The 19,203-nt window shown below is 38.6% G+C and overlaps 1 protein-coding gene across 1 annotated transcript; it reads right to left on the bottom strand.

Moving 5' to 3' along the window:
- Positions 1-3,446: 3,446 nt before the first annotated feature.
- WSB1 (WD repeat and SOCS box containing 1) lies at positions 3,447-18,954 on the bottom strand. The gene is made up of 9 exons (XM_037146033.2): positions 18,620-18,954; positions 13,659-13,827; positions 12,481-12,749; positions 10,933-11,064; positions 9,222-9,322; positions 6,803-6,975; positions 6,197-6,310; positions 4,858-4,965; positions 3,447-4,571 (listed from the first exon to the last, which is right to left on the bottom strand). The coding sequence occupies exons 1-9, from the start codon at positions 18,657-18,659 to the stop codon at positions 4,412-4,414; spliced, it is 1,266 nt and encodes a 421-aa protein (XP_037001928.2). The 5' UTR covers positions 18,660-18,954; the 3' UTR covers positions 3,447-4,411.
- Between the last annotated feature and the right edge of the window lie 249 nt (positions 18,955-19,203).

Raw genomic sequence — 19,203 nt, 5'->3', positions numbered from 1 at the left:
TGACTAAGACATGGGATTTCAGAAAGGGCCAAGGCCCCTTTGGCCTGAGCCAGCTTACCTGTGACCATCAGAGAGGCCAGCTAGGTCACAAACTGTGTCTACAAGATTTTGGAATGCCATGAAACTGAGTAAAACGAGTGAAGCAGGCTTGTGGTACAAAACAGGAGTGATGGGGACCTTTGACGCGGGGGCTGCCGACCCTGGCAGCACAGTTGGCCCACAGCATTTGCTGCTTCTCTTCTCAGCTCAACCAGTATCACTCGGGAGAGAACTTGAAACCAGACTAACTCCTACCAGACCATCCCAGGGGGCTTGGAGCTGGGGCAGTGGTTGAGGAATAAAACAAGCGGTGCTCTGACTGGTGTGGCCCAGTTGTCAGGCACCGACCAGCAAACCCAAAGGTCGCCAGTTCAATCCCAGGTTGCGGGTGTACGAGGCAACCTTTTGGTGTTTCTCTCCCTTATCAATGTTTCTCTCCCTTTCTCCCTCCCTTCCCCTCTTTCTAAAAATAAAACCTTAAAAAAAAAAAGGCTGTCTGTGTGATCTAGGAGAGCTTCCACCTACTTAAAAAATCCTCACAGAGTATTCCTGCTGGTCCTATAGCAAACTTTACCTGTGATTTTCCCCACGATCACTGAGACAGGTACTGAGAATCACGTACCTTACCCGGCAAGTTTCCTAAGGGCCAAACATTTGGCTCACTTACTGCAAGCGTCGTCTTTCCGGTTCCCACTTCACGTTATCCTCTTTCTCAGGTATCTTTTAGTATACATACCATCCCTTTATTTTTCTGAGAACATTTCATTATTAATCAGTAATATACATAAAACAACTTACTGGAGTTGCCATTTCATCTGTCTTCATTGCAAGTCATTTCTTATTTCCTAATCTAACTTTCTACTTCACAGTATTTTGGGAGAATAATTTTTAAAAAGAGCCATGACTACTTCAGACTTAAAACGAAAACAATTTATCACCATCATCACTGTATTCTAGTTTTCCCTTAACAAACTTCCTTTCTCGGGTGGAAGTTGTTCCTGGACTTCCAACATTAAAAGAGCCCTGGCCAGGTTGCTCAGATGGTTGGCACATCACCATCCTGTACAACAAAAGGTTGCAGGTTCAACTCCCGATCAGGGTACATATCTAGGATGTGGGTTTGATCCTGGGTTGGGACATGTGCGGAAGGGTAATGATTGATGTTTCTCTCTACTTCTCTAAAATCAATAAACATATCCTTGGGTGAGGATTAAAAAAATAATAAAGAAAATTAAAAAACAAGAGAAACCACAAGGATAATCATAGTTGTTAGTCTCTAATAGGGAAAATAATGCTGGAGTTAACTTAGATGAAATTAAATCATTTTTCCTTCCCCAATCCTGGCATCATTCAAGCTTTTTTTCCCTGATTCTTCTTCAACTGTTAAATCTATATAAATACCAAGTTACAACCACACAAAGCTACCTGACCACCTGTACAAAACAAGTCAAGGTCTTGCTTTTGGCTATAAAAGCAAGCTTTACAGAGCAAAGGGCAGGTTGAGACTGCCCATTCTTTATTCCTCCCACACAATTTAGCATAAACACGAGCCAAGGTTACGATGACCTTTTCTCCAGGTTGCTTTATTGTTTGCTACCAAAACCTCTTATTCCTAAGGGGAAAGGATTTAAAAAACCACCAGTATACATCAACTTATGCTTTATTTGGAAACAGCCATACAAGAGTAAGCCCATCTGTAAGTCTACAAGATATTTTATATATATAAATTTTCTTCAGCTATAAATTCTGTAACTGAAATGCACTGTCGTAGGCCAGAACCTCACCAGAATTGCTGGGACAAAATGTCAATCTGGAAGTTAGATTCACTGTCCCAGAGGTTTCTGGCTTGTGAGACAATGTTTTACTTCTCACACTTGGTGTTTTCTTATTCCTGGGCTGGCTGGCTGGCAGCCAGGTCCCCTGCATCCATCAGCCTCCGCCTCAGCCCTGGCTCCAGTGCAGTCCAGCCTTTTTTTTGGTCTTGCTGCCCTGAGGGCAGTGCAAACCAGTCAAATCCAACTGTCTCAAGCAGGCAGAGCATTTCAAGACTTAGAAATTTAAATTTTGCCAACCTGATACCAAGTTACAGGACTTCAAGCCACCTGAAATCACTTTAAGTCATTGGAAGTTGTGAAGACAGCTCGGCTACTGAGAAGCCCTTTCCTGTGCTTGCACGCCCCTACCGGTTACTAAATTAGGAAATCCAATCTGAACAGGAATGAGCTCATCAGTTCTCCAAACAACACGCTTGTGGCATAGGCTAGAGGAGGGAAAGAAAGTATCATTTTTAAATCATGTAGCTAGAATCTGACCCACATTAAAAATCTAAACTTGTCTTCCCAATTCCCTTGGTCAAGTACTCAGTTTAGTACTTTACTTTAGTACATCAAAGTATTACCATCCTGTAATTACTTTCTTCCCTCAAAATGAAAATTACAAGCATGTTTTTACTTGACTCATATTCTGCAGCCTTCCTTTCCGCTTGCACCATGATTTTCATGGGGAAAGGAAGCAATTCTGGCCTTTGCAGAGAATGATTCACCCAAAAATGCTATTTTTACTTGGTCGAATAATTGGTTGGAGCATAAATAATGGTGTGATGGGTAAGTAATGCATCTTACTTTATAAAGCAGATAGATTACAAAATAAAATGGAAAAAAATCACAACGGGTTTAGAGATAAGATACTTTTGTGCGTCTTTCTGTAAAATGCAGAGGAGCCCTGACCGGCGTGGCTCAGCGGGCTGCTCCCCAGAGTGGAAGGCTGCCAGCTGACTCCCCAGGGCCCGGGAATCATCCTGGTCAGGATGAAATCGCTGTCTCTCTCACATCGATGCTTTTCTCCCCTTCTTTCTCCCTCCCTTCCCCTCTAAAAAATAAACAAAATCTTAAATAATAAATAAAATATAGGTGATTCTCAAGAAGTAACTTCAGCAAATTTTCCACTAGCTCTCAAATTTCTACCCTACTATACATCCATACACACCCTTACCAGACAATTGTAAAAACTTCCAAATAATTTCTTGGTGGAAACAATGAAGTCTTCAAGAGCACACACTGCTAATAAAAGGTTTTGCTTTCTCTTCTTTTTTGTCTCCTCAAAGGGCCCCACATCACTAGATTTTTCTTATGGCTATTATAACTAGGTAGGTTTACCATAAGCCTACTAGTTCTCCTAAAAAATTTTATTTTTCTTCTGCTCAGTAGTTGTTTTAAGAGTTTTTAAAACAAGCATTACTCCAACAGTTCTCCCCAAGGAAACCAATGCTGAACATTAAATTCATGAAGCATTAACTCTAGCCCTGTACTCTGCTTTCTCGCCTCATTTGTTTGTGATACTCCATCAACCCTGCAGTGGAGACAGACAAAAAGCACTAAACCTTCCAACATATTCAAGAAACATTTGAAGATAGTGATTTTTTGTCTTTAATTAAAAAAACTCAACAAAAATATATAATCAAGCATTTTACATAATACATACATTCTTAATATCTGCAGGTAAGATAAATAACAGAAGGCAAAAGCAGGTACACTGTATTGCTTCTCTTTGGTAAGTCACCAATATTACCCCCTGCAGAAACACAAGATACATGTAAAAACAAACAAAACACAAAACCATGGTCTTAAAATAACTATCCCTTAATACAAACAACAAAATATTTAGCAATAAAATAATACAGTAGATGGATCTTCAAATTGACTGAAATTTATAATACTTTATACCATAGGGGTTAAAGTAACAAGCTGCTTTCCAAAATTCAGGTCTGCAGCAATAGTTTGGGGGTGAGGGGAGACCCTTTCTCTAGTTATATCCTGGCTGTTTCTAATTGAATGTCACATTCAAATTCACATGCTGTTGTAAGGAAAACAAAATCCTTTCCCTATACAAAGATTTCATGTTACTTACAAGTCAGTTTTTTGCTTCCCCCCACCAAACACACATTTTATGAGGCAATTCAGCTTTTTTAAGTCAATATTTACCATCTAAACTCAGTGTCCCAGAATAAAAAATTTTCCTTCCACTTTACAGCAAAGATACATAGCGTGGCTCTACTAAAGCACTATATACATGTCAACACTACAGCTCAGAGAAGCAGAAGAGTCCATTCGACACATAGCAGCTTGTATCTAAGTATGTACACGTATGTGTGTTTCACAGTTAAATTTTAGGAAAAAATTGCATTTTCTATGTTGAGAAATACTTCTCCTATAGTCTATAAATAATATTTTAAAAATTGATCAAAATGCAGTACAAGAACATATCAAGTTAAATAAACCTTCTAAACCTTGAAGAACAGATACTCGAAGTCAGTAAAGCTTGAGGTCTGTGAGTGTGCTCTGTCAGTCCCTACGAGCAGGGAAGGCAGAGCCCACTAAACGCGATAGGAGAGGAACTCCAACACTTTGGACGGAACCGGCAGGTCCTGGACTTGTTGGGTGGGCATCACTCTCCGGATTGACATCCGGCATAAATGCTGAAGGCTGGGGACTTGCCTTGGAGTGGCCCAAAAATACACACTTCCATCACGTGTCCTGAACAGAAACAAAAAGAAAAATCACAAGCTCAGTCACCCAAATACATGCATTTCGACATCCTACAGCTCAACTATCATCCAAAGCTGTGTATCACAGCTATACACAAACTATACACCAAAACCTAATTAAGGAGACATAACTAATGATCTCCTTTATGATAAAGCAATAGTATTACAAAGAGCCCTTATGGAAGATTTACTGACAATATATACTGGCTGCTTTGATTAAAAACTACCTGAAATTGTCTCTTAAAAACAAACAAAAAACAGAAAAATGGATTTACCCAGCAGCTAAAACACTGCCATCAGTAGAAAAGGCACAGCAAAGACCATTGCTCAAAGGTGCAACTTGTACTGGATAATCCTCATCAATTCTCCAGAACCTCACCATTCTGGAAAGGAAATAAATTGTCCGGTAAGTATCTAGTAGGAAATTTAAGGTAAAAGCAACTTTCAAAATTGAGAAAGAAATGCCACTATGTTCCGAGTCACAAACCGTACATTTGCACAAATCACGGCAGCAAGCAATTGTGTAACTTGCTTTATAAAGCACTGTATCGTCTGTACATTGGTAATTTGGATCCGCTCACACTTAGAGACTGTAATGCATGTCTGTCGGCCCACCCTAGTTCAGATCCAGAACGCTCACAGCCGAAACCTTTCTCTTTATTTCTACACTTAAAACTCAGTATCTGATCTTTTTTACTCTCATTCCAAGACATTTATAAAACCTTCTCACCTAGGTAGAGTATGTCTAGGAATGGCAGATGACTGCCATTCAGAATTATCTAAGCAAACAGGAAAATGGTGATTTATTGTCATATAAAGCATTTGTGAGCTAGGCTAAAAGCTAATTAAAAATCTACCCAGCTTCCTTGAACTAGCTAACAAGGAGCACAGGGAAAGGCAGGCACTGTCTTTAGTCTACACGGATACTATTCAGGTCAACATTGTTTTTTTAAAAAATCCTTACCCGGGGATATGTTCATCAATTTTATTTACTTCATTTAAAAAAAGATTTTATTTCTTTTTCTTTAGAGGAGAAAGGAAGGAGAGAGGAAGAGAAATATCAATGTATGGTTGCCTCTTGTGCATCCCCTGCTGGGAACTGGCCCGCAACCCAGGCATGTGCCCTGACTGGGAATCGAACCTCGATCCTTTGGTTCGCAGGCTGGTGCTCAATCCACTGAGCTACACCAGCCAGGGCTGTTCCTTGATTTTAGAGTAAGAGGTAGGAGGAGAGAGAGAAGGGGTGGCAGAAAAGAGATAGTGAGAGAAACACTGATGTGAGAGGGAAACATCAATTAGTTGTGCCTCCTATATATGCTCCCACTGGGGATCAAACCCTGCAACCTAGGTATGTGCCCTGACTGGGAATTGAACCCGCAACCTTTTGGTGCATGGGATGATGCTCCAACCGCGTACCCACGCCAGGTCAACATTCTTTAAGACACACCAGTATCTTTCAAGATTTTGTGTAGAGAACAAGACACTAAAACCCAAACTGCAAAGGTTTTTTTTCTTTCTTTAGCCTTTCTTAAGAATGTTTTCATGAAGTCACAGATGAAAAGAAATCTTTAAAAGACAGTAATAAACAGGTCAAGCTGTAATTCACCAACTTACTTGTCATCAGCAAGGCTTGCAACATGCAGTCCATCATGACTGAAAGACACAGACCGGACCCATCTGTCATTTGCTCCTCCAGCAAATATTGGAGTAGGTGGGGGAAACATGTGCCTGAGGCAGAAATAGATGTTTTCAGTGAAAATGAGTCACTTCAAGAAACAAACTTCCCAGGTACAAAATACATCTAAGTAATGTTTAAAGTGGCCTTAATGAACACGAGTAAGACTTGAGAAGAGCTGATATATCCAAATTAAATGAAAGGAACGTAAAAAGAATGACTAATCTCCTTAAGAATATTGTTTAAGGTACTAAGTCCAACTTTAAACTATTTTTTTCCAACATGAAACTCTAAATGTAATTATCCCTTCTACAGTCATGTCCTATTAAATAACAAAATCTATATTAAGCCAAGTTTATCCTTAGAATTTATATTTAAAGCTTTGCATTATCCAAGGACTTAAATAATAACAAAATTTTAAATTATGATAGGTTGCAATTTCAGGTTTCACATGTTAGTAATTGTAATCATTGATGTAATTTCTTAAGTTATATACTGACAGCCAGAGATGAATTACAGACTGAAATAATTCATGCTGTACCCACCCAAGTTCCATGAGAATGTCTCCGGTATGTGGATCCCAGATATATACTCGAGTATCATAAGATGCAGTAGCCAGTAATGCTCCATCAGGAGAAAAGTCACAAGCTACAACATCGTGGTGATGTCCTTCTAGTTTCCGAATCATGGTATATTTATCCATATTCCAAAGGAAAACCTGCAATAAAAAGGAAAATGTTATAGCTTCATTCAGACACACAGAGGTCAAAATGGCACATCTTAAACTAAAACTGCTAAATTTAATTCAAATTATATTAAATTAAACACTGTAAATTATGGATAATTAAAAAAATATGCTCAGTGTCATAGATTAAAAATCAGTCTTTAAGTTAATTAAAATAGACATGCACATTCTATTTAAAATGTTTCTGTTAAATGTTAATTAAAAAATAAGCCTAAACATGAAAAAGGCAGTAACCACAAAGTTATACTGAAATCCATTTATTCCAAAAATTAATTAACTAAAATATACAGAAATAGATAGGGTTAAGTACTACAAACCCTCTTCTTTTTCTTCCAGAAACTACCAAATTTAAAAAATATATACAGACAGAAAATGTAAGGTTAACAAATGGTTACTCCATTGGCATCTCCCTTTGAGATAATCACTTGTTTACAAAAGGCTTGGGTCACCAACGTGAGCCTAGGAAGAGAAACAGATACTGCAAGCAAAGAGAATATTCACAGCCAAATGAAATTTCTTTGGCAAACAACAAGGATGTTAAACCACATTACAAAATGAAAATGTAATTTACGAAAATAATACAATTAACATTTCTGTGAATCGAGATTTGCTAATCTTATTTTTCCCAAACTGACCACACAATCATTAGTCATTTTAAGTATAAAACATTTAAATTACTTTGGTACAAGTTCACATATAGTTTTAGATTCTAAAATCAGTAGTTAGACTGTGCAGAATAGCTCTAAACAGAATTCTAACGTTTACTGTGTCTGTTCTACTAAAGGTGAGCTTGGAGGTTTAACATCCTAGCAAGACAATCTCTCCTCCTCTTGGGATAAAGCAATCCTTTAGCTATATTTTTTTTTCTGCACAGACACAATATATTACTTCCAAAGAAAAAAAAGCACAAGTTTTAAATTGGATCATACTTAATTAAGGTATCTCTACCATCTCAAAGAATTCCAAAAAATAGTACATACAGAGAAACCACCTGAAAGCCAATTACATCACATTAAACTGGTTTCACATGTCAGACTCCCAACTCCATCAAACTGGAAGGTCAATTTACTTGGAGGAGTCAGTGGGTTTCACTGGGGGAAATTATTTTAAAAAAGAAAAAAAGAAAGAAAGAAGAGCAGAAAGTGGACATCGACCAGCACCTGTGTTACGTACAGTACACCTTGCAGCCGAATGCAAGGTTACTTCATCCTATGGTAAAGGTCGCCCCCAGCCCGGTAGCCAGAGATGCCACTCTTTCTGCCCAGCTAACACCATTGTGCGCCTGTGTGCGAGTGGTGCCAGCATAACCTCAATCACACCAATATTGCTGCCACCACCTGTGACAGGGAAAGCAAGAAGCATATGGAAAACACACAGCCTAAAATAGCAATGTCAACATCTAGCTTTGTCCTTCTTATGATTTTTAAAGAACTAGATATTTTTTCCTAAACTTCCAACATTTTCAACTATCATTTTAACATACTTTTTTTGCTAAATAAAACGCATTTTAATCAGCCTCCCACCCCCCATTATTTCAAAGTGTATTGTGATTGTCACATGTATTTAGACTTCAACCCTTTCATAAATATCTAAAGCTAAAATGATCTCTTTAACTATACTAACTCAGAAGCTGGTAAACAACTAAAGAGTTCATCAATAAGCATAACCCTCTTAAGAGTCACTTTATACTTAATCTGTCTACAGGTATACTATGCCTGTTAGCATGAGACAGACCATATCAAATTTCTTGTATAATTCACTCTAAGACATTCATGAGTGCTATTTTCATTTTTATTCAATTTTTAAGTTACTTTTTTTCAGTTAAATGTCCAGGACCAGCTGGGACTCAAACTTTTTTAAACGGCAAACTGGACAAAAAAATAGAACAACAAAGAAGAAAATTATTAGCAAGGGAATGTCTTAACATTTGTACTATATCTCTTCTATAGTACATAAACTTTCCTAGATCTTAGAAAAAATAAATTTGACAAACCCCGTATTTTATGAACACTATTTCTAACTAAAAGCAATCCAATTTCTCACTTTACATTTAATAACTGTATTTAATTTTGCTCATGCAAATTCTCCCCATCACAAAATACAGCATTTAAGATATTCATGACACCGAGCACAGACTTAATAGGTTACTTAGATTTAAAATGATTATGCACACATTATAATCCAATTCATAATAAATGTATAGGAACTTTGACACATACTGCTTTACTGGCTCCCACTGAGCACAGCATGGACGAGTCAGGAGAGAATGCACAGCTATACACCCAGTTCTGATGGCCCCTCAATACTTTCATCATGTTTCCTGAACAAAAAGAAATACCCATGTTAGCCCTCAAATCCACTTCAAATGAGTGTCATTTAAAAATGGCAAAATTAAAGAGTTCTATGGTAGCAGTGATTTGTACGTAACAGAGGTTTGCAAATGTATATAGTTTTGTAACTAAAGTTTCACTGAAATATAATTATGCCAATTTGTTTGTGTTGTGCTCCAATGGCAGAACAGAGTATGGCTGTTATAGCATGGTCCACAAGTATAACCTATTTGACATCTGGCCCTTTAGGGAAGTCTGTTGACCCTTCATTTATAGAAGATAGACTTCTTTTGCTCTAATCCCTTTATATTCTATAAATGAAAGAACCGAAACACAGCAAGGTTGAGACTTACTGAACATCTTCAATATGCCCTTTCACCCTTTTCTTTCTGATAACCTACATTCTACTTCAAATGCCTTGTACATTATACCCAAAGCACAAAATTATGGCTAAGTATATTTTAACTTGGTTTTTCAAATATTTACTGAATACCTACTACATGTCAGGCAGTGAAGATCTCTACTCTTTTGGAGCTTACATTTTACTGAGTCTCCATTCTTAAAACATATGCACACAACTGAAAAACACGTTGAGAAAGCACGCATATTTGATATGCAAAAGAATATAAAAATTTAATTAATCAAACTGTTTTAACTGTTGGGATCCCTTAACCCTTCAACAGCTGAGCAGTCAAAGAGAATCGATAAAATGCAGAGGCAGCGCCTCATGGTTTGGTAATAACAACACATTTTATTAGGCAATGGTTCCATCAGCTGGAACAGGTCTCCAAATCTGAAGGTTCTGAATCCTACTACATTCAGTTTAAGCTATCTAACTAAGCAAGCCAGTCAACTTCCAGCTTGAGGTTGTAAGAGAACTAGCAGATCTTATTTAAATACAAGGTTTTAATTAAAACTACAAACTCTTTCATTACAGGCTCTAAGAAGAGGGAAGAAATACTCTGTATGGTCCTCTCAAACAAGGCAGATTCTCCAGAACCTTATTAGTAAGCATCACAATTACCAAGGTTTCAGAAAAATCTGAGTACTTGACAATGACATACCTATTATATTGAAGGGTAAATCTTTTACTTTTCATAACATAATTTCTTACTTAACCTATCCAATGTAATATTAGGCTTATTATTAACACTGACATGTTACAAATTCTGATGTACAAGTCACATTTTAATCTAAATTTTATTAGCTCACTAAGTTTTATATGCTTGTTATTCATGGTCTACTTAAATTTTTACTAAGCAAATGAAGTTAATAATTCTCCCTAAGATAAGAAAAAAACTAACAGACCAGTTCATATAAAACCCTGAAACTGATCTAGATTTTATCCTCAAACAGGTGATGCAGATCTGTGTGGTTAGTTTCTGAGTAATATTAGATTGTTTACTTAGAGTAACTGCTGACTTCTGGGTCGCATTTATGGTTTTGTTTGATCTGTACAAGGAGAGGGACCAATGGACTAGAGAAAAGGAAATGATCATAATGCCACTTTGAAAGTCAAATGCCCCAGATGAACCCAGTACCTCTCAGCAGTAATATCAACAAACGAAATCTTTTTCACAGCCTGGAAAAAAAGACATACCATCATCTTTCAGGTCCCACACTCTCAGAGTTTTGTCTCTTGAAGCTGACACAAGGATCAAGCTCCCATCTGGAGCAAAAGTTAAATCTCTGACCACTTCAGTATGATCTACCAAGTTAAGGAGGAGTTTTCCTAAATGAAATGGAAGGGGGAAAATAAGACAATGTTAATAATTTTTACCAGGCTCCTTCTTTATAAATAGTGTTCCTCACAATTTAAAAACTACTTGGGCATCTCTTTAGCTTACCAAGCATAAAATGATTTCTTAATTCTTTTAAAGGTATTACCTTTAAAGATTTGTTATTTACATTGCTCTAAAATGCATTATTTCCAGGATAGCAAAGCCTACATTTATTAGAAAAAAATTAAAAGGGAATTCCTGAATGTACACAAACTCCTGAATCAAGTTAATTTAGTATCAAGAAAACCTATATTATTATCATTTTAAAATCTTTGTATAGCATGATTTTAAATCAAAATTTTACTTTTCTTTTCCTTGGCCTTGGATTACTATTGGACTGTCAAACTCTCCAAAAGATGCACATTATTGCACAACAATCTAAATTTTCAAACATAATCTCACTGAAAAAAAATGTATTATTCATAATATTGTAAGTTTTATTTTCTATGAGCATCAATGTGCTTAAATTTTTAAAGAATCTAATCAAATTTTATTACTCATCACCACTCAATGTTCATGTTCTTATCACTTGCTGTGTTCTAATGTATATATTGCTTTAATTTGTACATATTAATTTTTAATTTCATTTTAAAAACTCCTTCTAATGTTTGAGTATGTCCTCTCAGCCAGAAACTGTCTTAGGTAATGAACAACACATTTACTTTTATTTGCCCAAAGAATGTAACTTCTAATCCTATCTAGTTAAACTTTAGATTAAATGTCACTAAAACTTGATAAAGGGTTCAGGGGTGTCCAGACCTTGGCCCAGGATGATTATGAATGTGGTCCAACACAAAATTGTGAATTTACTCAAAAAATCTTTTTTTGGGGGGAGGCTGGGATGGGAAAAATAGACAAAAAACTGTACTTGAAAAATAACTAAATAAAATTAAAAAAAAAAATCTTTTTTTGCTCATCAGTTTTCGGTAGTATTTGTGTATTTAATGTGTGGCCCAAGACAACTCTTCTTCTTCCAGAGTAGCCCAGAGGCGTCAAAAGGTTGGACACCCCTGATAGGTGAACGTTGAAAACCAGGTTTGCCTCAAATATCAATCACTGAAAACTGTGTAAGAAAATGTCTTGCTGCTTGACTAAATTACTTAGTTGTGTTAATCATACGTTCCTTAGATATGCCCTTCCTGTTGTAATGTGCTGTAACAGCCTCCAAAGAGCAATCAAGCACTGTGAACTCTATCATCCTAAATTAAAACCACAGCTGAAGGTGCTACTCAGGCCAATTATAAAGATGCACTGCACCAATTCTTGCTTTTCGGTAAGTGAAAATCCTCAAATCATATACTGCCTATGAGCAATGCCCGGCACATCATAAAATAATCATGTTTGCTTTTGAAATTGTGACTCCATACCTGTATATACATCCCATATTTTGATACGGCCATTGTTTAACCCTGTGGCAAGGAGTAGCTGATCTTGTCCGAATTTGAATCGATGCCATTCTATATTTACACAGCGACTTTGTTTTTCTGGAACTGAAGATCCAAAAGCAAGACTCCAGACTATATCACCACAGTCTATAATATGTTCACGAGGCTTATTCTTCTGAGCACCATCACTGTTTTGTCTTGACAATCTCAAACCACTTGAATTAGTGATGTTCTTGGTGCCATGCAAGAGACTGGGTGGGGGGAAAGGGTCAAAGAGAAATCTGGTTATTATTTACTCCAGACTCCTGTGGATATGAAATACTGTTTGTTACAACTTCCTCAATATTATCACTGTGACACTAAATAACAACAGAACCCTATAAATGGGAAGGGAAAGTTGCTATGAGCTACAAGGGCATGACCAAATAAATTCACAGTGGCTGAAAAGAGAGGAAGTTCAACAATGAAGTAATTTATTTCTTTCAAAATTTTCTTCAAAACCACTATATCAATTAAGACTCCTTTAACCTAAAGCAAGTATAAACAAGGAAAAACAAAAGCAAAAAAACCTGAGAAGATACTGTGAAGCCAGCACCAGAAAATTTCCTTAAAAAACAAAACCCATAATAATCAGTAGTTTCCCACAGTTCCTACACCTAAAGTAGTATGTAACCAGGACATTAATAGATATAACCATGAAGACAGACTAGACACAAAAGCAGGGAAAGATTAAATTTAGGATAATACATTTTAGAAAAACTTTCAACAAATAATCCAAACTCAGTTAAACCCAAGCAGAGGCTAAGTACATAAAAAGTAATTACATGACTATGTACCTGTTACCTAATAAAATGTTGTGAAATCAAAAAGCATCATGTAACAGGTCACCTGACCTGGCACAAATAACATATAGACTAAACCAAGGCACAATCCGCCTTTTAATACACAGAAACACACAAGGATCTGAGAAAGTGCCCTACAGGAAATACTACTACTTCCCACAGTTTTTCCAATGTATATACATTCAGCTTAAGATAAAACACATATACAATAGTTTACAAAAGAAAAACTTAAATATCAAAATCTTTTTATTACTCCACACAGAGAAAACAGGAAATTCTATAGACAGATACATAATACAAAAAAGAAAAGTGTCTTACAAGTTCTTAAGGCACTGGGACCATGGAACAAGCTTTACTGTTGAATGTCCTTGGGACCAAGCGAAGTATGAACCATCTGGAGCAAAAGCTACAGTCCAATTCTCACGACCACATTTCTTGTCAAAAGGAGCTGCTACAGCTAAGAGTTCACCTATAGTACGTGATCTCACTAAAAAGAAAGAAAAAAAGATCATATATAACCAACAATAAATTTGATATTGCTTCCACATTACTTTGGAACTTACTCAACTACATTAAGTATTTTTGTAGTTGGTTCCTGATGGGCTACAAACTGACTCTGATATGGAAATAATTATTTTGGTGTTTGAAGGACAAAAACCAGACAATTCCATACACTTTTCACTTAATTAGGAATAGATTTAGCGTTCATAATAAAAGCTAGTATATTAACAGAGCACATAGATTTTTTTAAAAAAAAGATTTTACTTATTTTTAGAGAGGGAAAGGAAGGGAGAGAACCATCAAGGAATGGTTGCCTCTCCAGTGTCCCCTACTGGGGACCTGGCCCACAACTCACATATGTGCCCCAACTGGGAATTGAACTGGAAACCCTGTGGTTCCCAGGCCGGCGCTCAATTCACTGAGCCACACCAACCAGGGCAGACATTTTTATTCTGTATTTAACAAGCATCATCAGCAAGTTCCTACCGCAAATGTGTGCATGCATACCCAACTGGAATTTCCTCAATTTAGAAAAAGGATATTCTTTATCAGTGTATCACCAATGCTATCTTGGGTTGATCTTATTTTCCAAGTTTGCTATCCTTTCTTCTTCTAATTGTTGTCCAGTTTAGTTTCACTGTTATTCATTTTATGGTCAGTTGTCTGGTCATCACTAGAGAGTATTTTTATGTATTCTGGCTTACACGAACTGCAGTTCAAATAAAAACCACTTATACTCCTATTGCTGGGGCGGATATATAAACCCCAAAACGTACTCATTCAGTGACACTTCTGGTCTGAATGCACAGCTAGTGAAGCACCTATCATGAGAGGTAGTCAGTAAATACTTACTGAATGAATATGAAAGCACAAATATAAGCTCTCTTCTTAAGTGACTTAAATATTATACCATCCAATTCTTTGATATACCGACAAAGAAGCTACGGTTTAAAAAGTAAACAAATAAAACAATTTTTCTGATACTCATAAATATGAATACCTAATAAGGCTCATTCTAATTTGGTGCAGCTGAGATTACCAGAAATTTTCCTTTTGATTACTCAAAACCTTCCTCCTTGCCACTTCAACCACTCAATCCTGTGCTCACATGACATTTGAAGGTTGGAGACAGCTATGACATCATCACCTAAATCCATTCATCAGTCTGAAATCTCTAGTCCTCTCAATGATCCCTTAGATTACATGGTTTGGAGGCCAGTCCCCATCTTCACCTTCATCACACTTTTCTGGATAAACTCCAGTTAATAACTGCCCTCCTATAAAAGTGGCACCCAGAACTAAATACAGTACTTCAGACGTAGCCTAATCAAAGCAGCAAAACCCCCCACCTATTTCTACCTCACCTATATCAATACAGTACAAGGTGACATTAACTAGTAATAACGTGACTTTCTTAATGCAAAATTTACACAAAGTCAGTGACCATCATGTGCCTGCAAAAAAAATTTTTTTTTTTAATATACAAATGAGAGCCCTGGCTGGCGTAGCTCAGTGGATTGAGCGCAGGCCTGCAAACCAAACAACTGCAGTTTGATTCCCAGTAAGGGCACATGCCTGGGTTGCAGGCCAGTTCCCAGTGGGAGATGCACAAGAGAAAACCATACAGATATTTCTCTCCTTCTCTTCCCCTCTAAAGATAAATATAAATAAATAAACAAACAAACTAATGATTTTTGAAAGGGCTTGCTGTTCCATGTGTCCTTATATTCCTCCAAGTCTACAGTCTTACACAGTCATTGTTCTAGGATACTTTATGTATGCCTGGCCCCTGAATTTGCAACTCCTGTCTAAATCTTTGTTTTTTTAAACTTGGTTTTTTGTTCAACCATATCTATCTTTTATTTTTTTATTTTTATTTATTTCTCTTTAGAGGGGAAGGGAAGAAGAGAGGGAGGGAAATAACCAATGTATGGTTGCCTCCTGTGCATCCCCACTGGGAACCGGCCTGCAACCCAGGTATGTGCCCTGACTGGAAATCGAACTGCAGTCCTTTGGTTCGCAGGCCAGTGCTCAATCCACTGAGCTACCCCAGCCAGGGCCATATCTATCTTTTAAATCCATAAATTTTAGGAGAAAAAAAAGTTCACAAATAAGGGAAGCAATTTTTAAAATTCAACTGAAAAATGCAAGCATTATCTTAAAAAGAAAAAGCCCCTGGTTAAGCTAAGCTGAGTATTTGTATGTAATTTCTGTCTCAAAAAAGACAACGAGCCCTAGTATTCAACCTCAGCAATGCCTGGTAAGTCAGACTGGCACTCACCTCTCTCTTAACCAGCAGAAGCAAGACTAACCCTCCTACAGAAAACTTCCTTTGGTCTGTATTTTAGGATCATTCTGTATTTTCTTTCAGAATCCAGAATCTTTTAAATAACAAAGCAGATTTTTTTCCTTCTTTTACGTTGGCCACAATCACAAAATTCCTCTTGTATAAAAGGTGGTTCTAAATTAGCTAAAAAACTGGTTCAAATAAATCAAAGACCATGAAGTAATAGCCTAACTTATTCTTGACTATATATTCAAGAAATGGGGCCACTATTAAAAAAAAAACCCTGCCAAATAAATACTATTACATTATATTTAATAACTACCTTATTAATTCATTTGCTTATAAACATAGGTCTCTACATGTATCAAATGATCATTTCAAATGAGTTTAATCGAATGAATTTAAGCACTCATTTAAATACTTACTGGTACAACATTATAAACCTTTATTCACCCTTCTCCCTTTCTCTATTATCGACAGTGATTTAATGTTGGTACCTTAAGAAATGTAGGTTTAATGATCCTGCATAAGGGAAAAGCTGCCCACCGCGGGAACTCGGCTGTGAAACCCACCTTTGCATTATTAAATACTATCTGTACAGCAGTAACACATCATCTCAGTCACCGCTGAATCAAACAAACTACATACTTAGCTCCTTCTTCATATTCCTGCAATTTCATAACCAGAAGGGGGCATCTGGGACAGTGCCCTATGAGGGCAGTAACTCCCTGTCACGTGGACTTCTTTAATCATTCATGGAATCTTGTCTCTCCTTTTTCGGTAGTACCAGAGAACCCAAGAGGTATAATTAATATTCAAGAAAGTAGAAAAAAAGTAATTCATTACTGATACAGACGAAGCTTCAAAGAGATACTAGTGTTTAACCTTGTATCCAAATGATACTTCACCCCCAAAAAAGGTTAGAAAAGGCCAAAGTTTTTTAAATTTATTGGCACTTAGCTAGTACAATAGTTTTATATTGTATCCAAGAAATAACAGAGACCTAAATGTGCAAAAGAAAAAAAAATTAAGGCTACTTAGATATTGCTACTTTATATAGGTATGCTAAGAAGCCCTATACCTCAGAAAACTGAAAATTTTCAAAATGGTTCATCAAGGTGAAGTAAAAACAGATTAAGAAAGGCAGTTTGTTCGCGTGTGGTATTATGTGCAGGAAAAAACCTCTACTGGTATGAAAATAAGAACTTTTGAGTTGTTTCACATCAGGACACACGAGTCTTAGAGTTAAAATAAAAACTGGACATCTTTTGTTTTCTCTGCATATTTAAAAGTTATTAAAATCAACCTGTCATCAAGAAAACTGAAGTCCAGAACTCTAAGAGGTCTCTAAAATACAAAATTTACCCACATACAGGATAGAGGGCATTTTGGTTGCTTCCGCTTCTCCCTTTCTCTACAAATGCCTCTTCCAAGTATTTAGTCAAAGAACAGGGAAATGCAAAGGCTCTCTACCGAATATCCACCTTTAAAAGCGGGGGGAGATGCTAAATCTGTTTTAATTTTAAAAATAAGAATTGTGCATACTTAAGGCATATAACATGATAACTTGATACGTTCCATTTTTGCTAAGCGTACCTGGGAATGCTCCCTCAACTACCCCAACAGCTGTTCCGGTTATTCTACCTTAAGAGAGGAATTTAAATAATGCGAGGTGCTTTTAACTGAGCCACTGAGGTCTTGACGCACAATCTTCAAAATCTACTGCCCTGTCTTCGGCGTGGCAGAGTCAGCCACTCAAGCAGCTTTTAGAGAGGCTTTTTACAGTTTGCTCTTCTGTGAAACAGCTTTTCTTCTGTCACTCCACCCACCCACTTGCTCCTCCCTGCCCCGAGTATAGGAAAGATAATTCTGAGTCGTCCACCTCTGAACCTGAACCACTCCCTTTCTTAACGCCCATTTCTTAAACTACTGCTTTCCCCAGGCCGATGGCACGTCTTCGGTCGCATTTCTCCTTAAACTGTGGTTGGCGATACACGAGGACCCCACCTTACTTTATAGCCCGAGTCTGCTTTCGGAATTGTGAATTTAAGGGCCCCCGAGACTTGTCCAGCATTCCCTTCTGCACTCGACGCCCCAGCCGCTGAACCAAGAATCCTAGAATAATGGTGCCATTCGCACCTCTGATGAGTGAAGTGCGGTCCCCAGGGAGGACCGGCCCGGGCCACACAATCACTGGGGCCCTCGGCGCCCAGGTTCTCCTCGACCCTAAGGGCCGCGCGCACTACCTCCCTCCCGGCCAGGCGCGGGGTAGGCGCAGCGTACGCGCAGCAGCAATGATCATCCCATTTACCCTCGCGACCCCCACCCGCGGGGCCGTTTCCTTCCTGTTAGCTCCAGGGCTTGGCTCCGGCTCATCTTACTTCCCTCCGACTCCGAACGCTTTCCTCCGGAGCCGCCTCCGGGCAGTCCCTGTCTCTCCCGAGCCCCCGCGCGCTCACCAACACCCCTCGCCCACCATCCCATTCCTCACCGATCTCTTTCTCGTTGACCCTCGGGGGAAAGCTGGCCATCTATGGGGCACCGTCTGATTCCGGGGGCGCGATGCGGACGCAACTACAGAGAAGGGAGCTGAGAGCGCTGAGGGGCGTGACTCGGACTGGGTCCCTCCCGGTCCCAGGGACGCAGGGGAGGGGCGGTCGCGGCGGCCGCTGCCGACTGCCCCGGGAAAGCTCCGAAGGCCTTGGACCAAACTATGGAGTCAAACACAAACAATAGACCCTGGTTTCTGCCTGATGCTTGTAGACCAAGACACTTCCTTCCACGCTGCCGACAGCAAACGAGACACTGGAGACAAAATGGCGGGCGGCCCGGGAGATATCAGGGATGTGGGGGCGGGGTCTCCTGACAACACAGCCGGAGGCCCCGCCTTCCCTACGCTCGCGACGTGTCGGCCTCTGCTAGGCGTCCCGCCCTCTCGCCCGGTGCGCGCGGGCGTAGTCTGGCTGGATCCGACACCCTGGAGCAGGAAGTGTGCGGAGGCGTAGGCGGAGTTGCAGCTGCAGCTCCAGACCCAGCCCCAGCCCCAGCCCAGCCGAGGCCGAAGTAGGAACCTAC

This window comes from Artibeus jamaicensis, unplaced genomic scaffold (genome assembly GCF_021234435.1).
Source record: "Artibeus jamaicensis isolate MK-2021 breed Jamaican fruit bat unplaced genomic scaffold, CSHL_Jam_final contig_1998, whole genome shotgun sequence".
In the NCBI taxonomy this organism is placed as follows: Eukaryota; Metazoa; Chordata; class Mammalia; order Chiroptera; family Phyllostomidae; genus Artibeus; species Artibeus jamaicensis.
This window is presented reverse-complemented; position numbering and strand designations above follow the sequence as displayed.

Excerpts from the sequence above, each read along its gene's own strand:
- WSB1 (XM_037146033.2), bottom strand. The coding sequence starts at position 18,659 with ATGGCCAGCTTTCCCCCGAGGGTCAACGAGAAAGAGATCG. Across the intron at positions 6,311-6,802 it reads GACATTCTCATGGAACTTGG|GCACATGTTTCCCCCACCTA; the intron begins GTGGGTACAGCA and ends TTTCTGCCTCAG. Across the intron at positions 4,572-4,857 it reads GGCAGTGTTTTAGCTGCTGG|GACACGTGATGGAAGTGTGT; the intron begins GTAAATCCATTT and ends GTTTCTGTTCAG.